This window comes from Felis catus, chromosome D3, assembly GCF_018350175.1.
Source record: "Felis catus isolate Fca126 chromosome D3, F.catus_Fca126_mat1.0, whole genome shotgun sequence".
NCBI lineage: Eukaryota > Metazoa > Chordata > Mammalia > Carnivora > Felidae > Felis > Felis catus.
Genome location: NC_058379.1, coordinates 76,934,618 through 76,957,746, shown reverse-complemented (window position 1 = coordinate 76,957,746; position 23,129 = coordinate 76,934,618). Strand labels below are relative to the sequence as shown.

Here is a 23,129-nt window from a genome sequence, read left to right as displayed (position 1 = left end):
TTCTTTCTTTTGCAGGGAAATGGTCTTTCTTATCCTCTGTGGCATTCTGCACCACTCCATGATATTTGTGGTAGGGTTTGTAAAATTAATTTCACAGGGCTCTTTGGTTCTTCCTCCTTGGGACCGGGACTGTAATTGGGTAGGCTGTGCCCAGGTTGGGCTGGGTAGGGCCTGGGAAGAATGTGTTTCAAAGAGCTAGACTCTTCCATTCTCCATTTATTTGAATAGGGTTTTGGTAAAGAGGGAGCATTTCTGGGGCATTGGCATGTCTTTCATAGAAGAACTTTCCAAGACCGGGGAGGACGAGTCGAAGTGTTCACTCCTGAGATTCTCTTTTCCTTCGTCTCCCCCAAGAGAAAACTCTACCTGTATCATAAGAAAAGGAGAGGGGGCGCCTGGGTGGCTCAGTCAGTTGGGTGTCCGACATCGGCTCAGGTCATGATCTCGCAGTTTGTGGGTTCGAGCCCCGCGTCGGGCTCTGGGCTGAGGGCTCGGAGCCTGGAGCCCGCTTCGGATTCTGTGTCTCCCTCTCGCTCTCTGCCCCTCCCCCACTTGTGCTCTGTCTCTGTCTCTCAAAAATAAATACAAACATGTAAAAAAAAATTAAAAAAAAAAAAAGGGGAGGATACTCCACCAGACCTGCCCCTCTAGACTTGATAAAGGCCAAGAACTCCAGGGCAGGAAAGTGGGACAGACGCCTTGGCAGCTTCCAGCTGAGTTATTAGACAAGGAGAGGATGAGGAGGCCCAGACAGAGTTATGAGAGTTCTGCCTCCCAGTGTCCACGAGCTAAAGCACGCAGGCCTTTGGGATATACTGTGACAATGTGTTTACATCCTAAGTAAAGAAAAATGGGAGAATTATTAGATAACTTAAGTCCAAATCTCACCTTGGTCCAAACTGCCTTTGACCACGTGCAGAGGTTGCAAACTCACGTGCTTACCTGGGCCAGGCAGGGACTCCAGGTAATGAGTTAAGTGGGCCAGATGGAGCACGAGAAGGAGTGGAGGGGAGTGTGTCCAACTGGAAGGTTTCGGCCCCTATTCAGCTCCCATCCATTGACGGCAGGCCTTCGAATTTTTCATGAGAAATTGGGAAACCTGATTTCTGGGCGAAATGTTCCTCTTAAAAAAAAATCCTGGGAAGGCCAAGTAAAGTTCACGGGTGGTCAAACCCATCGCCATTTTGCAATGTTTGTTTCCATACGTTCCGGGGTGCCGTGTCTCAGGGAAGTCGGTGTGTGAATTCCTAAAATCTTCTGATCGCTCTGAGCTGTGTGGAGGCTGTCATTCTCCTCTGCAGCTCCTCACTCTACTCTCACACCAAAAGGCAGAGTGGGTTCTGCTCCTCTTTTTCCAAACACAAGGGCATTTTACCCGTGCCCTTGGTCAGCACCCGAAAGAGACGGCTGAGAAGCCGGCAGAAGTCACTTGCGAGGCACCTCTGCTTAGACAGCCCCGTGTGGCCGGGACGCCTGCAGGCCTCGAAGGAGACGGCCATCTCTCGAGAACCACGCACAGTGTTGCTTACACCACGAGGCTTCGAGATCGTGTCTGAAAGGATGGGAAGCAGAGCGAAAAGGCCACACGTTCATTCCCTACCGTTTTAGGCAACCGGAGGCGGCATGACTCTCTTAGACCATTTTCTGGTTTCAGTCTTTTGCTGACCGTCTCCTTGTTTCCTCTCCTGTTCTCTTGCCAGAGACCCCACATGCCTTTGTTTTTTTGTTTTGTTTTGTTTTGTTTTTTTAACAATCAACCGGGTCTGTCTTCAAGGTCATGTGGTGGAAGATGCTGGTCAGCCTGGCCAACATTTGACTGTTATTCGGGGGGTGGACAGACGCAGGAAACAGTGAGCGTTCTCTGAACTGAAATCCACAGACAATCTCCAAGCTCGCTGCGATCAGCAGCTTCACCCCACTCCCCAGACCGCTGTCCAGCTCCTGTTATCCCAGATTTCTTGAGCATCCAAGGTGCGGAGAACACGGATAAAACCCTAGGCCACCCGGTTGCTCATGGTGATGTGTAGGAAGGAGACCATTACATCAACAACCACCACAAGAGGCAGAAAGGGGCCAGGAAGGATGGAACTTCATTTGGTGGGGGCGCCAGGAAAGGTTTTGCGGATGAAGCAACATCAGAGATGGACGCTGAGGTCCGGGTAGAGCTGGATGTGTGTGGGAAGGCCACTCTTGTAGGGAGGACAGTGTGAACAGGGGCAAGAGGGGAGGAGTGCCCGGGGTGGGTGGGGAGACGCTCTCTGGGAGTGAACAGAGGGGCAGGAAGGGAATGTGAGTCTGGAGCCTGACCCTGGCTTGGAGTGCTTGGCTGAGGAGTTGAGATTGTCATGGGTGAGCACCGGTGGCTGTTGAGGGATTTCTGCAGGGGGAAACTAGCTAGGGTGACTAGCGCTGAGCCGTGTGCCAACTGGATTGGGAACGGGGAACAGGGCGAGGAGGAAAAGGGGTGTGCAGTCAGGGGGTTACTGTCCTCCCTGGGAGAGAAGTTTCTGAGGCTGGGAAGGTGGAGGTGAGGGTGTCTGCACCCTCCTGAGCTGGTAAGGGTGTTCCTGCTGTCCTCTGCCCCTCCCCCTTATCCCGAGCCCCCACTCTGGTCAGGTGTTTGCCCCTGACTCCCCCCAGAACCTCTGCTGTTGAGATCACCAGGGACGCCCGGACGGCCACTTCCAGCGGGCATGCCTCAGTCGCTTCTTGGGGATCTTCCAGCAACACAGATCTTCCTCTACTCACGATGGGGTTACGTTCTGATAAACCCATCGTGAGTGGAGCGTATCATTAAGTCAAAGATGCATTGCTACACCTGACCTATGGAACATCAGAGCTTGGCCCGGCCTCCCTCACCCGTGCTCCGAACACTGACACGAGCCTGTGGTTTGAGAACCAGGTGTTGACTGTCGCATGCGATGCGCCGACCCCGGCGCTGAGGTTGAAGAACAGGACGGCGTGTGGGGACAGACGGTTGTCGGTGTGGCAGTCATTGACCCTCGTGCTCACTGGCTGACGGGGGGCCAGGTCACTGCCCCCCTGCCCAGTGTCACCGGAGAGGCCACCGCGTGTCACTGGCCCGGGGCATGATCGATAGTCAAACTTCCAAGTATGGTTTCCACTGAATGCGTGTGCCTTTTACGTGATCGTAAGCTTAAAAAATCAGTAAGTTGAGCCACAGTGAAGTCGGGACTGTCTGTAACGGACACACACAGTCTCCCTACCTTCATAAATAAGGTCTCTCCCTGTTTCTGGGACCCTGCCGGCTCCTGGTTTTCCTCCCACCTCTCTGGCCACTCCATTCCTGATGGTCTCACCTTCCTGTCCTGGGACCCTCCTTTGCAAAGGCTCGGAAGGGCTTTAAATTTTGTCGACATGCTGACGGCACTTACGTTGGCATCTCCAGCCCGGACCCCTTCCTGAACTCCTGTGTTCAGCTTTCCACTTGACCTCTTCTCTGGGTTGTCTAACAGATGTCTCACGTTCGTATATGGCAAGAGGGCCTTGACCTTACTCCCCGATCCTGCTTAGAGTCTCTGTGTTTCTGTTCCTCGTCCCCATGTGTTTCCCCACGGAGCCACGTGGCTCACCCTCCCACCTCCTTGAGGTCTTCACCTTGACCCCCCCCGTCTAGGCTTGGACCCTCCCACGCTGCCTTCATCCTTCCTCTGCTCGCTTTCCTTTCTTGCCTTCAACGTTTAAGGTCACGTGCATTTTATTTGTGTATGTGTTTCCTGTTTGTTTGCCTCCGCTAGAATATACATTTCCGGATGGAAAGGATTTTTGTTTTGTTTCGCTTTGAATTGCGGTATTCTTCCCCCCTCGCCCCCCCCCCACCCCACCCCACCAAGTATGTGGCCCATGGAGCAGTGGCACGTGCCTGTTTGCTGAATGAATGAGTCAATGGAAAACTGAACTTTTTCCCTCTTTGGACTTGGGGAGCAAAGCCATGTGGAAGGTCAAAGATGAAGTTCCAGTGTGGATGCCTGGAAGACACCAGGGTACAATTCCCAGAAATGTAGGAACAAGGGAGAAGTTTGAGAGTGGTGTCAGTTTAGACCGGGGCATGCTGAGATTTTGGATGTGAGAGTTGAGGGCTCTGGGTCAGGCTGGGGGAGGAGGTAGATTTGGGAATTGCCCACACAGAGGTGATGACTTTAAGCCATGAGAGGAGGAGGAGGAAGACGAGGGGGAGGAGGAGGAGGAGGTGGAGGACGGGGAGAAGGAGGTGGGTGGGGTGGTGGGGGGGAAGAGAAAGAGAACCAAGAACAAATTATTGGGGAACATCATTCAGGGGAGGAGAAAAACCAGCATGAATAGTTAGGGGGAGAATAATCAGGAAGGTGAAATGTCGTGGCAATCAAAGAGCATTTAAAGAAAGAAGAAACGGTTGCTAGCGTGGAACACTGTACAACAAGGAAGAGTGAAGACTGGGGAAAGGGGAGAAGCGGCCACCCCGAGACCTGCTGTCCTATTGCCCAAATACCCCGGATGGCCTGAGCACCAGGCAGGGGTACTGTGGGAACTGGTGGAGATTTTGTACATAGCAGAGCGGTGCAGTCAGAGCTTTGCTGGAGGCAGGCTAACAAGAGTACAGGTTGGCTGGCAAGAGGAGAGAAAGAAAGAGGACCCATTCTAGAAGGGTAATTCAGCCATCCCAACTCGAGGAGTTCTAGAGTCCAGCTTCAGGGTTGGTGGCTTCAGTGTTTAATGCTCATAGAGCAAGCAAATGACTGGCCCGATGTCCCTGGGGTCCTTGGGTTGCCCAGACCCTCAGGTTGGGTGTGACCATCGCTCTTCCCATGTCACCAGCAATGGGTATTTCCCAATGCCGTGGCCCAGCTTCCACAGCTAATATTTGTCCCTTATTGATCCAGTCGCCAGCCTGTTATTTTTTAACCGGAGTCCAGGGTTCAAAGGCCTGACTTCTGTTTAAACACTCATTACACTGGGGAGGGCATGTCCCTCCGATAATCTCAACTGATGAATAAGCGAGGATCTTCTAAGTCAATATAGACAGCAAAGAAGGCAAGAGAGGGTGAGGACAGAGGGGGAGGGGTTGGGGGTTGGGGGTTGGGACAGTGGAAAGACCCCTACTGGCAGAGGAGCCCTTAGAATTTGTTAAGAGAGCTAAGTAACTAGGACTGGACGGACCAATCCCAAACCCAAACCCAAACCTTCTGTCACAAGTCATATTGAATATGTTATAAGAAATCCTTTATCAAATAGAAACTCTAAGAAATATAACAACATCCTGGTGGTAGGGGTAGAGAAATCCTTCTTAGGGGTAGAGAAACCGGCCCTCAGGCTCTGGTCTGTTACGGCCTTTCCAGTCTGTCGGACAAAGGGGGGTTTGTCTTGTCCTGGATGTTATCTGGAAAACACGCGCTTGCTTTTGCGGGTGGAGAGAGCTCTGTCCTGCGGGCAGGTGGAGGCAGTGTGGCTTCCTTTGAGGGCCTGGGGTGGGGGCTGCTACTGAGAACAGGCTGGCTTTTCAGGTGCGTGTCCCTTATGAATTTTACGGCCCGAAGCGTGGCCCCCGCCCTCAGAAGTCCCCCTCTACTCGGTTTGCCGATGGCTAACGGCCATCGTTTCAATCTTCGTTCCTTTTCGTTTAAGCCAAGCAGCACCTCTGGAATTGCTTAAGGTGAAAATACTTCTGGTAGGGGTCATGCGTTCGGTCTGATCAATCATTTACATCTTGGTGGAAACGAGTGTGGTGGTGGTTCTTCCCTCCGGGAGGTTTGGCGGAGGGGAGGCAGAGGGGCAGGGGGGCGCAGATCTGGCTGAACGGAGGCCTGCAGCCAGGCGTTCTGGGCTCAGATCACCCCTTCGCAAGTCTCTTCACTTCTCAGTCTGTTCCCTCGTGCGCAACTTGGGCCTACTGATACCGGCCTCGTTAGGCTGATGTAGAGATCTATGGTAAGTACCCGTAGTCTTATCCTGAGAGTCAACCGAGGACTCCAAAAGCTTGGCAAATGGCAGCCAGGCCACCATTCCACGGGGCAATTCACTCTGCAAAGGGATGCCGGAGGCTGAAGATACACCAGGGCAGCATTCGGCTTCTTGTTCCCAGACTCCTTCACCTTTCCTCTGGGCACCACCGGAGATTTCCCAGCCTCCTTTGCAGTGGGCAAGTGGGGATGTCCCCCCTCCAGACCGGGCCCTCCTGCAGTCCTCCAGCCTCTGCTTGTGGGCTACAGAGGACCGTGCCCCAGGGGATGGTGGACCCATGAGGGGAGGTGCCTGAGTTCCGGGGGGCTTTGGGAGCCGAGTGTCCCCTCTAAACTACACAGGGCCATGGGGAATAAGCCTTTATCTTAGTAAGAAGCCGCTGGGGGGTTCCTTCGTACAGCATTAACTTGCCCTGACTGATAAAACTCCTGTCTCCTTCCCTCCTCAGGAGGCATTCACGAGGAAGGGGGCCGGGGGGCTGGGGGGGGCAATCCAGACCACCCTCTCCATCTTGAGGCACTGATGACCGACTGCAGCCAAACGTGCCTGGATTTCAACCTGTAAGTTCAAGACGATTGCTGCATGTAAACAACAGGTGCGAACATCCTGCAAGGTGACTGCATCTGTTTGAAAAGTGGAGATTCTCATGGTATAATATATATGAAACAGGGGATACTATTTGGATACTAAACTGTTGTCTTTTTCATTCATGATGACCTATGGCTTCCCACCCACAGGCTTAATGGGTTTTATGGTTCTAAGGCCGTGTAGACGCCTGCTAGAATTTATAAAGTCACCGTAGTAAGTCGCGTGCTTCCATTTCTATGAGATTCAGGAACAGGCGAAAACTAATCTATGGTGGAAAAAATTCAGAACAGCAGTTACTGGGGGATGGGGGGAGGGCACAGGAGTGGAGATTGACCAGGAGGCGACATGAAAGAACTTCCTGGGGCAATGAGAATTTGGGTTACAGGGGTGCACGCCTTTGTCTAAACCCAGTGAACGTACACGTAAGATTAATTTCATCGTATGCGAATTTTACCTCTGTTAGAAAGGGGACAGCATATCCAAAATGGAGTCACTTGTGCCAAGACTTAATACCTGATTTAGGTACAGTCTCATCCCCTCCCCGCACTCCCAGGAGCGTGACCTTTAACCAGCTAACCTGGAACTTCCTGGGTCAGCACTAGGGGATAATTCACAGAGACCCCTTCTGTTCCCCTTAGGAGGGTGACTTATCTGACACAATGCATTCTTTGCTAATAATGTCCTACCCCCCCCCCCTTTAAAACCCTTCCATTTTGTACCATTCCTTGGAGCTCTCTCTGTTAGATTGGATGCTGCCTGATTCATGAGTCGTTTAGTAAGGCCAATTACCTCTCCAAATTTACTCCGTTGAATTGTCATTTAACGCCTCCAAAGGAAAAAAAAAATGTAAATGATAAATCTAGTTAATGACAGGCATGCTGAAGGAATTGGGGGGGGGGGGGAGACAACGGTCCCTGCAATTTACTTTGCAGGGCTCCAATAATCACCATGAATTACAGGATCGGTAGAGAGGACTAGGGTAAGGCAAAGAGTGAAATGCAGCGGCAGAACTATGGGGTGGGGGTACCGTTGTTCACTAGAAAACTCTTTCAACTTTTCTGTTTTCGTAACAAAATGTGGGAGGGGAAAAAAGTGCTTTGGGACTCAAGGCTGACAGTCCTTAGTACTAAGGAAAACGGCATTGCCACGCTCTGCCAAGAGGCAGATTTTTGTTCATTTTGCTAAAAATTCATTTATTGTGAGATAGAAAAAGCACGAGTGGGAGAGGGGCAGAGAGGGAGAGAGAGAATCCCAAGCAGGCTCCACGCTCAGCAAGGACTCCGATGTGGGGCTCGATCCCACGAACCGTGAGCCCGTGACCTGGGCTGTATCGAGAAGTGGACGCTCAAAATGATGCAGACATCTAGGCACCCGGGTTTTTGTCCGCTCTTAAAGCTTCTCTAATCCAGAGCTAAGTCTAGACGATTCATAGCTTCTACCTTTGGCTTGTATCGTTATTCAGTCTCCCCAAGGCCAAGCGGGACTGAAAATGGTTAATATCTGAATTCTGGGAACTCTGTGTACCATGTCCATGGCAGGATAATAGAAGTTGCCCCGAAGTATACCACCCCTTTAATCAGAGGGATGTGCCTCTCACACATGGCTCTCTTCAGTGCTTCATCTACTTGATGTGGGAAACAAAGGCAAAAGAAGACATTGAATTGCCTTACAGCTTACAGCCCACGGACGCGTCCTTGAGGCAGGCCATGACCTTCCTCTACGAACTCAATTGCCTTGATGTTAATTCTTTGCTAGAGGCAAAAGGCAGTCTCAGCTTAACATTATCCCCACCTCCAGGATCCTGTTAAGTCTTACCATATAAAAATTCCTTGGTCTCTACCCCCCACTCTTAAGATATAGGTCAGTGATCAACTCCAAGCATATGGCCCCCTGATATACATCATGATGAAGGTTCTACTAGACAGTAGCAGATGACCCAGGCCCTTCAGGGTCCTGGGAACTTTGCTTCCAAAATTCCCGAGACTTACCCTCTCCCTAACCCCCTCCCAACTTGAAGGTATACAAACCCGCCACCCATCACAACCCCAGGGCAGCTCTTTCTGCTCAGGGGTCCCCATGTGCTAATAAAACCACCTTTTTGCACCGAAGAGGTCTCAAGAATTCTTCGACCGTTTGCTCTGAACCCCAAATCTCCACATCACGTCGTCTTGGTGTGCTGTGTGCCGTGTCCCACACCCCTTCCAAGCTAACTTGTCTGCAAGCCAGCTGCGCCCTCAGGGGGGAAACAAAGGCTCTCCTCAAGCACTGGGGTGCGGTGAGGCAAAGCAGACAAGCTTTGGGAGAAAACCGGTGCCCTCCTCTCCTGCCACTCTGGCCCCAAACCGCGGTCTCTGTCACTCTGTACCCTGTTCGAATAGGGAGCAAAGTGCCCAGGCGGCAGAACTGGCGATGGGGGCCTCATCCATGCGTGAAAAACGGCAAGTTTGCTGGGCACCTGGCTGAGAGTGGGGTCAGGTCAGAACAGGCAGCTCGCACTTCAAGAAGTCACTTAGGTGGACGCATCTCCCGTGGGGCTCTGCAGAGGGGCGGGCAGGGGTGGGGCTGGCGGAGTTCACCTTTTTTCCTGGTCTGGCCTGAGACAGTGCCACAAAGGGAAGCTTCCTTCTCACGAAGTCCCCACCCGTGGGCGTCCCCCAGGTCGTGACAGGGTCCTGCAATCTACTAACCAAGGAGACTGGGTCTTCAGTAAACTCCCCAGCGAGATGTTTTCCCGTCCAAGTCCCGTAAAGACCTGCTGAGGGTCCGCCGCCTGAGTTCTGTGGGAGCCTACCACTTGGTGTTCTCCCCGAGGTGAGGGATCTGCAGGTGGTTTTTGCGCTCTTACATCCGGGTCCATTGGCCGTGGCCCCTTCAGAGGCAAACCTCGGGGATGAGAACTCTCGGATCCCCGCGCTGGGCACCGACGCTCCTACTGGGGGCTTTTATCGTGACCGAGGGGCTCAGATCGCTCCTGGGCTTTGGCGCAGGTCAAGAGCTTATTAACCGAGCAACCGTGTAAAGGATACACGAGAACTTTTCTTTATTCCACCCCTTGTCTTTTGGTCTAAGAAAGAACATCCACAAGTTTGGAGCTGTGCCACCCCACCGGCACCTCCCTCCCTTGCCTGTGTGCATCCGGCCGGAGGAGGCAGGCCTGCCCAGCAAGGTGCCATCTGCCGCTAAACTGAAAAAGGACTAAATTATGTCCTGCTTGGATGTTACCTCCTGGCAGTCCCTGAGGGGACAGGCGAGGGCCATCAAGAGGAGGCTTTTGTTCTAAAAAGGAAACTTTTTTTTTTTTTTTAAATTTTGAAAGAAAACGTTTTTAATGCTGACAAACACTAAAGGTTTAGAACAAAATACAATAAAAAGGAAACGTTTCTGAGGAGGCTACCGTTTTAACCGGGAATTGACAGGAAATCTGGAATCTGATAGCATCTTTCTTCTGAGAACCTCTCTGGGCTTCATTACTGAGTCTTATTAACTCACATTACATTGAGAGTTGGTTGCTTAAAACCCAGATGTAAAAATATGCCTTGCTAGGGATGGACTCCGATGAATTATGCAAGTGTAAAGTCACTAATTCTCAAATTTAATAACAAGATGACAGATGGCTCAGAACAGATGCGCATTCCAGCGAGTGTAAGCCTTGTGCTTTGGGCGGATTTTAATGATTTTTTAAAGGTGTGGGGCTTTGAGGGATATTAAGGGAAAGAACGTCCTATAAATCTGCAGGCATTTAAAACCCCTGAAACAATTAAGACAATGCATTCACCAAGCGGCTTCAAATCAAATCAGACAACCCGTAATACTCGGTGTAGAAAAACGTTCCAGCTTCCATAATTCTTTATTAAATATTTGACAAGTTGTATCACCTTCTTTACAACGACTTCATTTTGTCACATTTCTCTTTTGCTGTCAGGAAAACAATCTACAATTTCTCTTCAGATCTCTTAAGAAAAATGAAAAGCAAAAAGGATTTGTACTTAAAACTTTTCCTGTATCAAATTCCACCATATTTTAAAGCGACTCTGATTGTGAAAAGGAGCGTTATCCGTAAGTTGTCTTTAAAAAATTTCCCAGTAGTTTGGTTTTTAGTCACTGTATCAAATAGTACTTGGCTTTGTATTAGGAGGTGGGGTTTATAATAAAAAGTTACGAAACATTGAGAATTCATTTGGAATGCTTGAAACTCTTTTCACCTTAAAAGTCACTGTTGTTTTCATGTTTCATTTGGTAATAAATCCTGAATTAGGGAATGACAGCATATTAGCATCATTTTCCTGGGGTGCTCTCAGGCTCCGAGGGTCAGAAATCTCAGGACACGGCGTGGAGAAAACTGTAGAAGGACTAAGCTCTCACTCCCTTTCGAAACCAGATTGCTCAAGAAAGGTGTAAAAATGCTATACAAATATACACATATATATTTGGACAGCATACGTACGTACGTTTGTATATACATATCACATAAGTAGTAGTAAAGGAAAAACAAAGTCACGCGAAGTTAACATGAAGGAAACCGTGACAATCTAGGTGAAGTCAGTCTGAGTAAGAGGGCAAGCTGGCTTATACAGGAACACAGATGTCTCCAGACACAGGGTTATGGTCATCAGAAAGGCTTTCAATGCTCTGACACAAGGTTGGGATGCAGGACACAGAGGTCTGTCGCCAATGTCGTTAGATTCCCATCGATACTCGGAAACGTGAAACCGACAAACAACAAGACACGCACCTTAAACATGCGCTGCTTTGCGCGTAACGCCTTTCACAAAGGACAGATGTCTAGGGAGAAGTTTTACTGGAAAATTTCATACAAACAGAAAGCGAGCCTCTCCTGAAATAAAACAGTATACAAGCTCACGTCCTAATGCTACAGCATTGTTTCTGACACACTGAAAGCACGCCGGGGTGGGGATGTGTGTATGCAAGTGTATATACACTATTCATTAAGGCTTAGATAAATTAAAAAAAGTGGTCCAAAGTATATCACATTTTCTTCCCAGTTTTAAAATCTAAAGTACAAAGTGGAGTTTATCAGGAGTTTTAAAAACGCATCTCAGACCTGAAATTGGCAGTTTTGACATGACTTATCAGGATGTACCCCAAAGCCTGAATGAGACAGAGGTAGTGCTCAGATCTCCTGGGGGCCAGGAAGGGAGCGGGCCAGACAGTTACTCTGCACAGCAGCACCCCCTACTGACGAGGCAGGAAATGACACCGGACAGCGGTGACCTCTCCCTGTCAGGACACCGGCGTGGAGTTAGCAGAGAAGAAAGTGGGTGCCTAGCGCAGTGGGGAGGGGCTTGGGAATTGACGAACCCACGCTGTCTATAGATTTTGAAAGTTCGGAGGTGAGATACAAGACTTACGAAAATGCTCGAGTCGGGTGTTAAACAATTAGTAACTGTTGGGGCAATCAGTAATTTGCTGCACACGAACGTGGCTTTCAAGAGAGCCGATCTGGATCTGGCAAGATCAAACAGCAATGGTACACGCTGTCTATTTAACAATGTGAGATGTAGAAAGTGGTTCAAATATTTTGCAAAATCACGTCTCCGAATCTGTCACTGCATCCTTATGTGGGAGGAATAACCCATGTCAGACGCTTTGGAGCATCTGTCATCTGACCATCAGGAATAGCTCATGTTCGACCAAAGGGCCTTGTAAACAAAAATTAGAGAAGCATCTTACATTCTTGTGATCTGGTACAGAATATAGAAAAGTCAATAACGGAAAATGCGTTAAAGCGGAATACAACTTTGAAACAGGTGACAACTGCCTCATTGTCTCCTGTTCCAGAGGCAGCGGTGGGAAAGCAGCGCACTATGGGAAGCCAATCCAGACTTTCCAAATTCGCCTTCAGGCCAACAAGGGACGGGGATCGAAATCCTGTAGTTGTGATAACTCATGTCCATCATGCAGTTGCCCTGGAACCAGCTTCTTAACCTTGTGGCAAAATGACCCATAATAATGGTACCTTCTTCAGGAAACTTAAAACAAGCCAGACTCGGGGAATTTTTAAGAGAACGGGGGGCGGGGGGGGGGGCGGGGACCGAGACCTTGGACTTGGGAGAAGGGCCACTGCTAGGGGTAACAGGAAGAGGTGGCCCACCCTCCCCGCCAGGCCTGTGGGTTCCAACGGTGCGTTTTCTTAACCACCACCTGTGACTCTGTCCTGGAGGCAAGGGACAGTGGTTGTCAGGACTTGGAGAAAACAAGATCTAGGACTGTTTTAGACAGAGTGAAGCATCGAGAACTGCTGAGATTGAGGGAACCTCATGTGTGGATTAAAAGCAAAACAAAACAAAAACAAACCCCAAACCCAGCACTATTCAGCCGTTGCTGCAATCCAATATTTAGCGGTAGGTGAACTGAACCGTCATTCACAAATACGTCATTCAAGTATTCAAAGGGGTCCAGTTCGAAAATTCTTATCTGCTCCTGGTACAGGAAGTAACTTAGGATGGGTTTTTCTTTCACATTTTTAACACTTTGCCTAATTTGCATTTACTAAATATTCTGATTTTTTGAGTATCCAGTTTGCAAAATGACAGAATCCCGGATCTTCAACTAGAATCGTAGGCTTTCTCCCCTATGATGACATGATCACTCTCAGAATCCATCCAAGCACTGGCTTTGGCGTGAGGCTAACAAGAAAGCCCTCTGGACAGTGAGGGGTTACACAAAGGGGTTTTTTTTTTTTGCCATGGGACACTGGTTATATTGACTGACGGGGGGGAAAAAATCCCACAAGTAGATAAAAATAATAAGCCATGTTGTTTTTTCTGATTACTCGACATCTAAGCTTTCTGATCCCTGTTGGGTATTTTTAAATCAACAGGAAAGGGGGGCCAACCCTCAGCTCTGCAGAAACCCTTCTTCTCTCAGACACCTCCGACCTCTGCACCTCTATAGGCAGTTCATTTATAACCACAAACGTTCCTGGTTTCTCACGAGCCACCTGGAGCTGGGGAACAATGAATTTCTTCCACCAAAAGGTCCTTCTTCCGTAACAAACGGGGAGGCCCTGAAACCACAATTTTCTGTCTTTATCTACGAGTGGCAAGGGATCACATCTCTAGAGTCCCCCCCACTCGCGACGGGGTTTAGAACAACACAGGTTAAAAGGACAGCAGGGCTGAACTGCCGCGCTGCCTCAGGCTTTCTCTCAAAACACCACGGGATCCCGCAACGAACGCTCACAAGTGCCAAAGGGTCCCGACGGCGCGGAACCCTCCCCCCGGGCACCGCCAGCTTCGCAGCGCGACCGCGGGGGTCAAGTCAGAGAGTTCCCGCTCACTTTTAATCCAGCACAGAACAGACACAACTCAGGCGGGACACAGTATTGAAGCATGCAACATGTCCTAGGTGACAAAACCCGGTTAGGCGGAGTGTGCATTAAAATGATCTTGGTAGTTGAGTAGAGATCACAAAACAACTGGTGAGGACAGGTGCGTAGGCTCAGCTTTACATCCAGGTTTTATACACCAGCAGCCGGATTCACAATTGATAGATATTGCACCAGAAAGATGTGTGCAGGGAGAAGAAGTCATCATCACATTTAATGTCTATGATTGAAAAACAACAACAACCCATCAACAAAACCAGAGAGGACCCCCAGGGAGAACATAAAGTGCCTTCGGAACTGGTGCCGTTAGAGCAAAAACGGGTTATTTAGCGACCGCTGGCAAACGCGTACAAACGGGACACGACACAGAGCTGGTTTCCGCGGTTTCCAATCAAGCGAGTGTCGAGGCCCATTCAAATGTCTCTACGACAAACAGCAAAGAGTTTGGAAAAGGTAAAAGGAGAATGGCTGTACAGCATCATGGAGGGTTCAGTAATTTCCCTAATGAGAAAGGACAGTCCGACCCTGCCTCCAATGTGTTCTAGCACACGGAATTACTTCTAAGGAATAACGGTGTGGTTCCTTCCTTCAAGTCAACACCAAATTTGTCATGCTATGTTACAATTCTCTCAGCCTGGAGCTATTACGCTAAATTTGCACACACACACAAAATGTAATATCCAGTTTGTTTTCCATTCTCTCAGAGTATGGAGAAAAGTAGCATTATGTCTAATGTTATATTTTAAATTCTCTCAAAGTACTTGTCCGTAGGTATCTGGACAAAAAAAAAAAAAAAAACAAACAAAAAACCAACAACAGTCTTTCAATTCTAATAACATAGGGAGTGGGGGGGGGGTGTCAAAGTACTTCAAAAATAAAAATGTCACTGACATTAAACCTGGTATGAAATTCAAATACAAAAAAAATATGCTCACTTTTCCAAGTACACGAGACATCTTTAATTGTAATGAAATAAAATCTGAAAATCGGTCTAAATCATTTTAAAAAGTAAACATGAGTTGTAATACTATACCTGTAGAGTGATTAATCCCATTCATTGTCATTATAAAGTATGTAAAATATTTATTAAGGGCTTTGCCTACAGAGGCACAACATAAATAGAATAAGTCCTCCTGAAATGTTATTAGTGTACACATCAACCGGTTGATAATTCGTGGTGGAAAATGCAGGAACGCGACCTGGGACCGGGCTCCCGCGTCTGAACCTGGGTAAGTCGCGGGTGGAGGCCCCGCCCCGGGAGCCAGGCCGCCGTGTGCGGCCGCTCTTCCGCCTCGGTCTCTGCAAAGTCGGGTGTTGGGCAAATGCAAAAGTGCAAGCAGGACTCGCTCGATGAACAACCACCCCGAGGAGGGGGGAGCTTAATCCACCCCCTCGAATCCTTGAGCGTTTTCCACGGCCATGAGAAGTTTCTCTCGTAAATCTTCGAAGGTTTCATACGGAGGTAAGTCAAGGCGATTAAAGCTGCAAAAGTAACAGAAAGAACAGGTAAAAAGGCATCCTTCTTGCCCTGCAGTCACAACGGCATTCCCTAGGTTCGCCTAAGGAGGCATCTGGTACTGAGCAAGAGCGTGCAGAGGTCTTCACCAACAATTCTGAGTATCAACAATAAATGCCAGCGATGGGGGTGCCTGTCGGTTAAGCGTTTGACTTCGGCTCAGGTCATGATCTCACAGTTCGTGGGTTCGAGCCTCGTGTTGTGCTCTGTGCTGACAGCTCGGAGCCTGGAGCCTGCTTCGGATTCTGTGTCTCCCTCCCTCTCTGCCCCCCCACCCCCCTGCTTGTGCTTGCTTTCTCTCAGAAATAAACTTAAAAAAAAAAAAAAAAAGGCCAGCAATGAAATCGTCCATGCCAAAGAGGCTGCAGAACCCACGGGGGAGAGGAAGGAATTTTCTGGGGTCACTGACATCCGTGCCAAGTTCCAAACCCTCGAACACAAAGAACTGACATGTTGGGGATGAACCAAAACCAAGGCTGAGTCTATTTCGAATGCTCTCGCTTATTCTTATTCTGCGCTAGCTCCCAAGCTAAGTGCTTTTCCTGGTGGTAACTCAGGTTGTTTTCATCACGGGCCTCTGAGGCGGGTAATGGTTTCTCTAGATTCAGGTCCTGGAGCAGAGAGGAAACGTCAAGGGGCCCGAGCTCTCATTCCCAGGAAACCAGGCCGCTGGCATCTCCAGAATTCCAACGCTAAGCGGCCTGCTCAAAGCAAAGGCAAGTAATCGACATCTGGAGTGGAAAGCCGCATTTACAGCAAGCCTCCAAATATCTAGAGGCTTCAGCCTGGCGACAGGGAAGCCTGCAGACAAACAGTGGCCTCCGTGGGCGATGAGGCACACCCGTCTATGAGAACAGGTTCAGATACTGGCTCTGCGATGTGACCTTGGGCGAGTTACCTTACTCTGAATGCCTTACTCTGTCTGCTTTTTCTGTGAAACGGGGAAACTGCTCTCAGGATGCCAGGAAGGTCAAACCAGAAGGCATGTAAGGTGTTCCACACACCAAGCAAGTGCCCAAAGATGGCAACCATGGTTCTCTGTCACTCACCTCTCACTGAATGCCTGCATGGGGCACAAGGCGTTAGAATCGACACCCATGGGGGTGCCGTGCTGACATGTACCGGTCATGAAAATGGCCACATGCACTTGCCAAGGCTAGTGACGGTTGGAGTAAGAGTGAGTGAATGTGCAGCACGGCAGTCACCATCGTTAAGTACTCTTGGTCTACTACCTCAGTGAATGCTAGCAATCACCCCTATTCTAGAAAAGAGGAACGGAGGCACAGAGAGGTTAGGTAACTTGCCCAAGGTCACGCAGTAAGTGGGAAAACCAGGACTGTGCCCCAGGCTGGCTCCAACACCTGGCTCAGACCACTGTGCCGCCCCAGCATTGAAAACCCCCTCCTGGCACTGACCTATGATTCCAAACATGAACAGCACAAGTCCTTATGTTTCAAAAACTAACAGTTATCAGCAGCCATTAGAAGCGGACACACATCCATGGTGGGCCCTTTAGAGACCCTTAACATGTTTCACAAGACCCACCGAGCACTCAGACTTTTAAGTCGCTAAACACCAAAGTTACAGCAGAGGACAACACGAGGCTTCTCAAACCGGACTTCTCAGAAACCCAGGAATCCTGAAGACTAAGTCCAAAAGGGTTTTCAGTTTGGTAATGGTCTCAAACGTTACCTTACCAGCTGTCACCACAGAGCTCCACGTTTGCAGACTGCACTTAGAAACAGCCTGTCACAGAGGCGCCCGGGTGGATCCGTCGGTTGGTTAAGTGTCTGACTTCAGCTCAGGTCATGACCTCACGGTTCGTGGGTTTGGGCCCCGTGTCGGGCTCTGTGCTGACAGCTCGGAGACTGAAGCTCTTTCGGATTCTGTGCCTCCCTCTCTCGCTGCCCCTCCCCTGCTCACACTCTGTCTCCCTCTTAAAAATAAATAAATATTTTTGAAAAAATGAAAAAAAAAAACAAAAAAAAAAAAAACCCAAACCCCAGCCTGTCACAGAAGCTGACTTTAGTCTGATCCGCAGTTGGTCTTACACAGTCCGGGGCCTGCGATCCCTACGGGGCCTAGTGATGCATTCTCGAGGATCTGTGACCATCTTTCTGTTGTGTATGACCGTTGCTTCCAATTATTGTGATGGTCATAGGAGTTAACGCATCTAACGTGCTCAGGACAATGCCTGGAACACAGTAAGTGCCTGGTAAGTGTCTGATGAGCCAGGAGCCTGGCTGGCTCTGACCTGCCACTTAGCCAGCTGAGTGGCCTCCATATTCTCGGTGGGACCCGCTTCCTCATGTGGAAGACGTGTGGGCTGCCTGAGGTCATTTTTAGTCTCCAAAGAGTGGGTGGGTCTGTGAGTCTTTGAAAAGTATAAATATCCAAGCAGTGATCTTTGATGGGACAGTGAAAGGAAGCCCTTTCATCAGTCATTTCATCTGAGAGGTTTATGAGCTCTCCGGGTAAATCGGGTTTTTATTCTGAAGCTTAATGGTCGATTTAACATTTTCACAAAACCTGGACGAAATCAGACCTATCTATAGCTAAACTGGACGGTGGCACTGCTGCTGTGGGCAGCCGGCCAAGTGCAGTCTGGGGGCCAGGCTGGGAGCAGAGCCACCCAGAGAAACAGGCCCACCCCTGCCCGCCGGTGCTGCCTGCAGCCTGCCCTCTTCTTCACCGGGCGGGAGTCTGAGCATCAGCAGGCCGACGCCTGTCACTTGATTTCTGGGACCCACACCGGAGCAAAGAGGCTCTGCTAAGAGCCCACTGGGCTGCTTCCCTCCCGTGGGCAGACCTCCGTCCTCCCTAGGGAAGGGCAGGGGTTTTACACTGTGTGTGCCAGGGGCTCCCGGGGAGTTCTGAAAACCCCACAGCTCAGGCTACGCCCCAAGCCAATTACGTCCAAATCTCTGGGGGCAGGACCCCGGCACCAGATTTTCTGAAAACTTCTAAGAGGTTCCAATGTGCAGCCGATGCCGGGAACCACTGAGTTTGGAGATCGTCTCTGGGCAGCACCACGTTTCAGATGTGATCCAAGCACACGGGCTCGGAAACGGAAGAAAAGGTCAACAGTAAAGACGTCTGTCCACAGGGTCACGGAGGGACACAGGCCGGACGCTCGAGTATTTGGTTCTCTTCAGAGAGTCTCCAAAGAAAGCGAACTGCAGCAATAAAGGCAGCAGATCTAATGCCGTGGTTAGTGTGCAGATCCCGATTCTGGCGGAGCTGAGTTCCAATCCTGTGCTCTGGGAGTCTGTGAGCTGTGTGACCCTGGGGCAAGCGTCCTGGCCGCTGATGGGGATGCCGGCGTCCCGTGAGGCCGCCACCGAGATTCACCAGTGCCTGGCCCACACAAGACGGCTGTGCCGGTAGTTCAGCCCTTACTCCCACCTGGCTTTACCAGCCCGTGAGCTGGGGAGTTCTGCATCAATCCCAGTGGTCCCGGGGCTCAGCGCAATGCTGCCTGCCTTCCAGACGCAGGCTATCATAACCCAGAAAACTACACTGGGCTCGGACACTGTTTGGAATCCAAGCTCCAAACCACCAATGCATTCTCCCTCGAGAATAAAGGCAGAGGATCACGGCAATCACCACTTCGGAGAGCCACCAGCTTTAGGTGGAGTCAGCCTGCTTCCGAGGGTCGGATGGGCAAGGACCACGCTCACTGCATTCAGAGTCCCATGACTGGTATCAGCGGGGAGGCTTTCTCTCCAGCAAAGGCAAGGGAATCGAACCACCTCCCTCGGCCAATTTTCCGCAAACGCGCTTTCAGGAGAATTGCCGCCTAGCGGGCACTCAGAGGGCAGGCGGCGTGTTTCCCCACGATAAGCCTTCCCGGGCGCCCTGCAGCCCCTGGCTCTGGAAGGCCCCCTGCTGGTGAGGAGAGCAGGGCTGTGCGGCCCACTGTTTCCAGAGGGACCACCTCCACCCGCTTCCTAAGAGCAAGACACGGAAGTCTGTGGGCGAAGCCGACGCCGGGAACGTCGCGCCTGGCTTAGCAAGAGCGCCCCGAGAGCTGCTAAGTGTCACTCTTGTGCCGAGGGAGTAGGGGACCCTTCGGAGGCGGCGGGGTCCCCTCCTCCCGGCCCCCGCATCCTGGAGGCTGAGGGCTGCCTGGGTCCCACCCCCGGGGGACGCGGGCCTCTGTCAGACCTCTCCGGCCCACCAGCTACCGTCGTGCTGTTGATGAATTCCAGAGCCTTATGAGGTACAGATGGCCATGAGAGGTCTTCTAAAACAGTGTTTCTCCAGGGAATTTTAGCCCAAGTTCTGGGAATAAAAACCATCTTCAGGTTGCAGTAAAAACCCAGTCTGTCAGTGGGGTCTGAGAACAGCCGTGACCTTGTACGGTGAATACACGGTGCAAGGTGCGATCCGTACTTCTGGAGTACTGAGGAAGGATGGGGTTTGGGGGCGTCGCCCACCAGCTCGGGGGTGTGGATTGGAGAAGGAACGCCCCCCAGCATGGGGGTGGTGGGGCCTGGGGACAGAGGTACCTTCAGGGGGGTGGGGATTGGAGGAGGAAACCCACCCCCCAGCGTGGGGAGCAGTTAACCCTTTATGAGCCAAACACACCGGGTCCGTTCAGACCATGGTTTGAGCTTTACCAGCCATTATTCTAGAATCTACGCTTTGTCCGCTATCCGTGGGCAGGCAACACGGCACTCTGCGACCTCCAGCCCTGCATCGGCCCCACCTAAGCGTTTCAAACACGATTTGTGGACAACTGGGTGTTTTTGTCACTCACCACGTGTGAGCTCTGGGCAGTTTTTCAGGACTCCCCCATTGCTCTATTGTAAACAGCTGAGGACCATTGGAACCTAGGCGAAAAAAGAGAAATAAATGCTAAGCGTGCTCAAGGTGGGAGAGCAAAGCTGAGGTGGGGCCTGAAGGAAAGGGAAGGAGGTGGGCGAGCGTCGTGCAGGAGACGGAAACACCGTCCTGGCTTCGGGCAGCACTGAAGCCCTGCTGTCAGGAGATACAGGGGCCTGCACAGCCTCGCACAGACCCTGCACCTCCTGCAGAATGGAGGGGCGCCGAGTTTCATAGCAAGCCCCAGTGCAGCCGGCTGCAGCCTTTCAGCAGAGCCCAGAAAGCTTACACTTAAGGCATGGGGGGGGGGGGGGAGCGGTGAACTCCAACCTTAAAGCAGAGCAGAAAGAGTGATTTCCTAACGTCTATATAGTAAGCTCCAAGGGATTCTGTCTCCTGGAGGTAAGCAGTCCTTCAAGATACACCAAGATACGAAATGAGAGAGAGAGAAAAATGGGGCGCCTGGGTGGCTCAGTTGAGCGTCTGACACTTGATTTTTGGCTCAGGTCATGATCTCAGTCATGGAATCGAGCCCTGCACTGATGGCATGGAGCCTACTTGGGACTCTCTCTCTCTCTCTCTCTCTCTCTCTCTCTCTCTCTCTCTCTCTCTCCCCCCCCCCCCCCACTTGCATGCTCAGTCTCTCTCTCAAAATAAGCTTTAAAAAAAAAACAAACACAGACAGACCAACTCTTTTCTGTACTAAACCCAAAGCCCTCTCTCCCCACGAGTCCTTTGACGGGACCTACGGGTGACACACTCTGGGAGGCAGAGCCGTGCGGGGCCGCCGCGGAAGCCTGGCTGCAAAGTCCCAGGAGGAGAACTGAACCCGCCGGTGCCCCGCTCACCATAAAGTTCGGCGAACCCATTCATGGGTACCCGCGACGTCCCCGTGACAAACTGCAGTAGCCGGATCCGCTTCTCCGCGTCCATGAGCAGCACGGCCTGGAACGGAGGCAGAAGGTCGTTACACTGCGTGGGGCACCCGGCCTGCGCCGCGGTAACCCAGACAGGCCAGACGCAGTCATAAATACTGCAGCAGAAGACCGAGACCGCTGACTGAAAACAGAGTCTGTTTTTTATGGGCCCCAGAGTACCGCCTGTGTGATCTCAGAGAACGAGAGATCGCAATGTCTCTTTCTTCTTCTGCCGACAGGTCAAAATAAATGAAATACAAAGCAAACTCTGTGGTGGCACGGAGCTCACGCTTCCCTGGGCGAGGCGTGCCAGCCCCCCCGCGGGCCGATCATACACCCCCAGTGTTCGAGAAGCGCCAACATCAGGAGGCCAGGTTAGGAGGGGAGATTTCAGACCCAGACAAATCCTCTAAAGGTAACATTTTAGAAAAAGAAAGGACAGCAGAGGCCAGGTCAGGCCTCTAGAAAAACCCGGGTATGCTACGCATCTGAATTATGACAAGAGTTGTGTAGACAGGTGGACTGGGCTTTGAAGATCCTGCTTTTAAATTTTTCTCTCTCTTCAATTGGTTGAGCGTCTGACTCAGGTCACGAGTCTAGTTTAGGCTCAGGTCATGATCCCAGGGATCATGAAATTAAAACAAGTTTTGGGATTTCTTATTTCTGGAAGTAAATAAACAAGCTTCCCCCCCCCCCCCGAAACTCTTCTTTAGAAGGCAGTTTATGGTCTCTTGCCTGGACTTAACTCACTCCTATTTCGCTTCTCTCCTCAGCTAAAGAAAAAGCAAACGTTGGCCCTAAGATAGTACATCAAATTTCATTTGCATCCTTGACTGAAGGATATAAAATATCAAAATATTTGTTGGAATTTACCAAGAAAGGGAAAAATGATTTTTTAACCAAAAATGACATCTTGGCACAATCTCAAAGCATGCTTTGCCCGGAGAAGCTTCCCATTCTCATTATACTTTGGTGGACCAGTTCTGACCCTCGAATCCAATTACCGACTTCATTGTACTCAGTGGGTTCCTCACATAAAGCCGCTTCAGTCAGGCGGTCAAGGAAGGACAAAGTGCTTCGATGAGGATGGACCGAGTGCAGGATAACTGCTCACCAGAGTGATGGAAACACAGCAGGAAGGGCTGCTTTCTCCCCCCAGGGCCCAAGTGCCAACAGAGTCTTGGGTTGCAGAAGCAGGACCACGGGAAGGCAGCACAGAGCCCTCAGGCCCAAGCCAGGCTGGGGAGAGGGACCGCCCCAGCAGCCACGGCCTTACCTTCCAGAACCACTGAATGACAGGGTGGTTTGGGCAATAGCCATTCTTATAGATAGAATGTTGTCTCCAGTCGTTCACGTCCACGTCGCCAAGGCCGCACATCAGCAACTAGGAGAGAGAAGGACCAGATGTGAACGGGCACACGTGAAGGCCCAAGAAATCACCCACGGAGGAACGGCCTTTTCTCAACACCAGCACTTTGTCATGGGTAAAGCAGTACGGTACGCCAGGAGCTCTTAAAAACAGGTGACGGGGACAACATTCTCCTCCACCTCAGGTAAGAGGCAGCGCGGGCAAGGAGGGGGACCCAGTTCTAACGTGTGTTCAGGCCACAGCCACTCACGGTGCAAATGGCACTCCACGTCTGTCTCTTGCCCACCCCTCTAATCTGAGCGGGGTGTTCAGATTTTCTCGGGCTCCGTTTACACCTGCTCATTACTCCAGCCGTTGTCCCCTCGGAGACGTTATGTGTCTCGATATCTGAAATGTCTCCCAACCCACAGGAGAACTAGTGCTTTATGGCAGCCAGAGCCCCGCTCAGTCGGCTTGCTGACCAGAGCTGTGTGCATGCGGACCTGTCCTAATGTAGTGACCGGGGCAGTGACCGGGGCTTAGGGCTCGTCTTCCTCCCCGACCCCCCCAGCAGGAAGGATTCCTGGGCACAAGAGCACACGACGCTCCTGCAGAGGCACCAAAGAA

At 50.8% G+C, this 23,129-nt stretch overlaps 1 protein-coding gene across 17 annotated transcripts in view; it reads right to left on the bottom strand.

Moving 5' to 3' along the window:
- Positions 1-10,374: 10,374 nt before the first annotated feature.
- NEDD4L (NEDD4 like E3 ubiquitin protein ligase) overlaps positions 10,375-23,129 on the bottom strand; it is a 346,987-nt gene continuing 334,232 nt past the window's right edge. For all 17 annotated transcript variants that reach the window (XM_023242040.2, XM_023242041.2, XM_023242042.2 and 14 more), the window contains 4 exons: positions 22,431-22,538; positions 21,086-21,182; positions 20,173-20,245; positions 10,375-15,376 (listed from right to left, as the gene is read on the bottom strand). In XM_023242040.2, the coding sequence (XP_023097808.1) occupies positions 15,274-15,376; positions 20,173-20,245; positions 21,086-21,182; positions 22,431-22,538 (381 nt within the window). In that variant the 3' untranslated portion in view covers positions 10,375-15,273. The remainder of the gene's footprint in view (positions 15,377-20,172; positions 20,246-21,085; positions 21,183-22,430; positions 22,539-23,129) is intronic.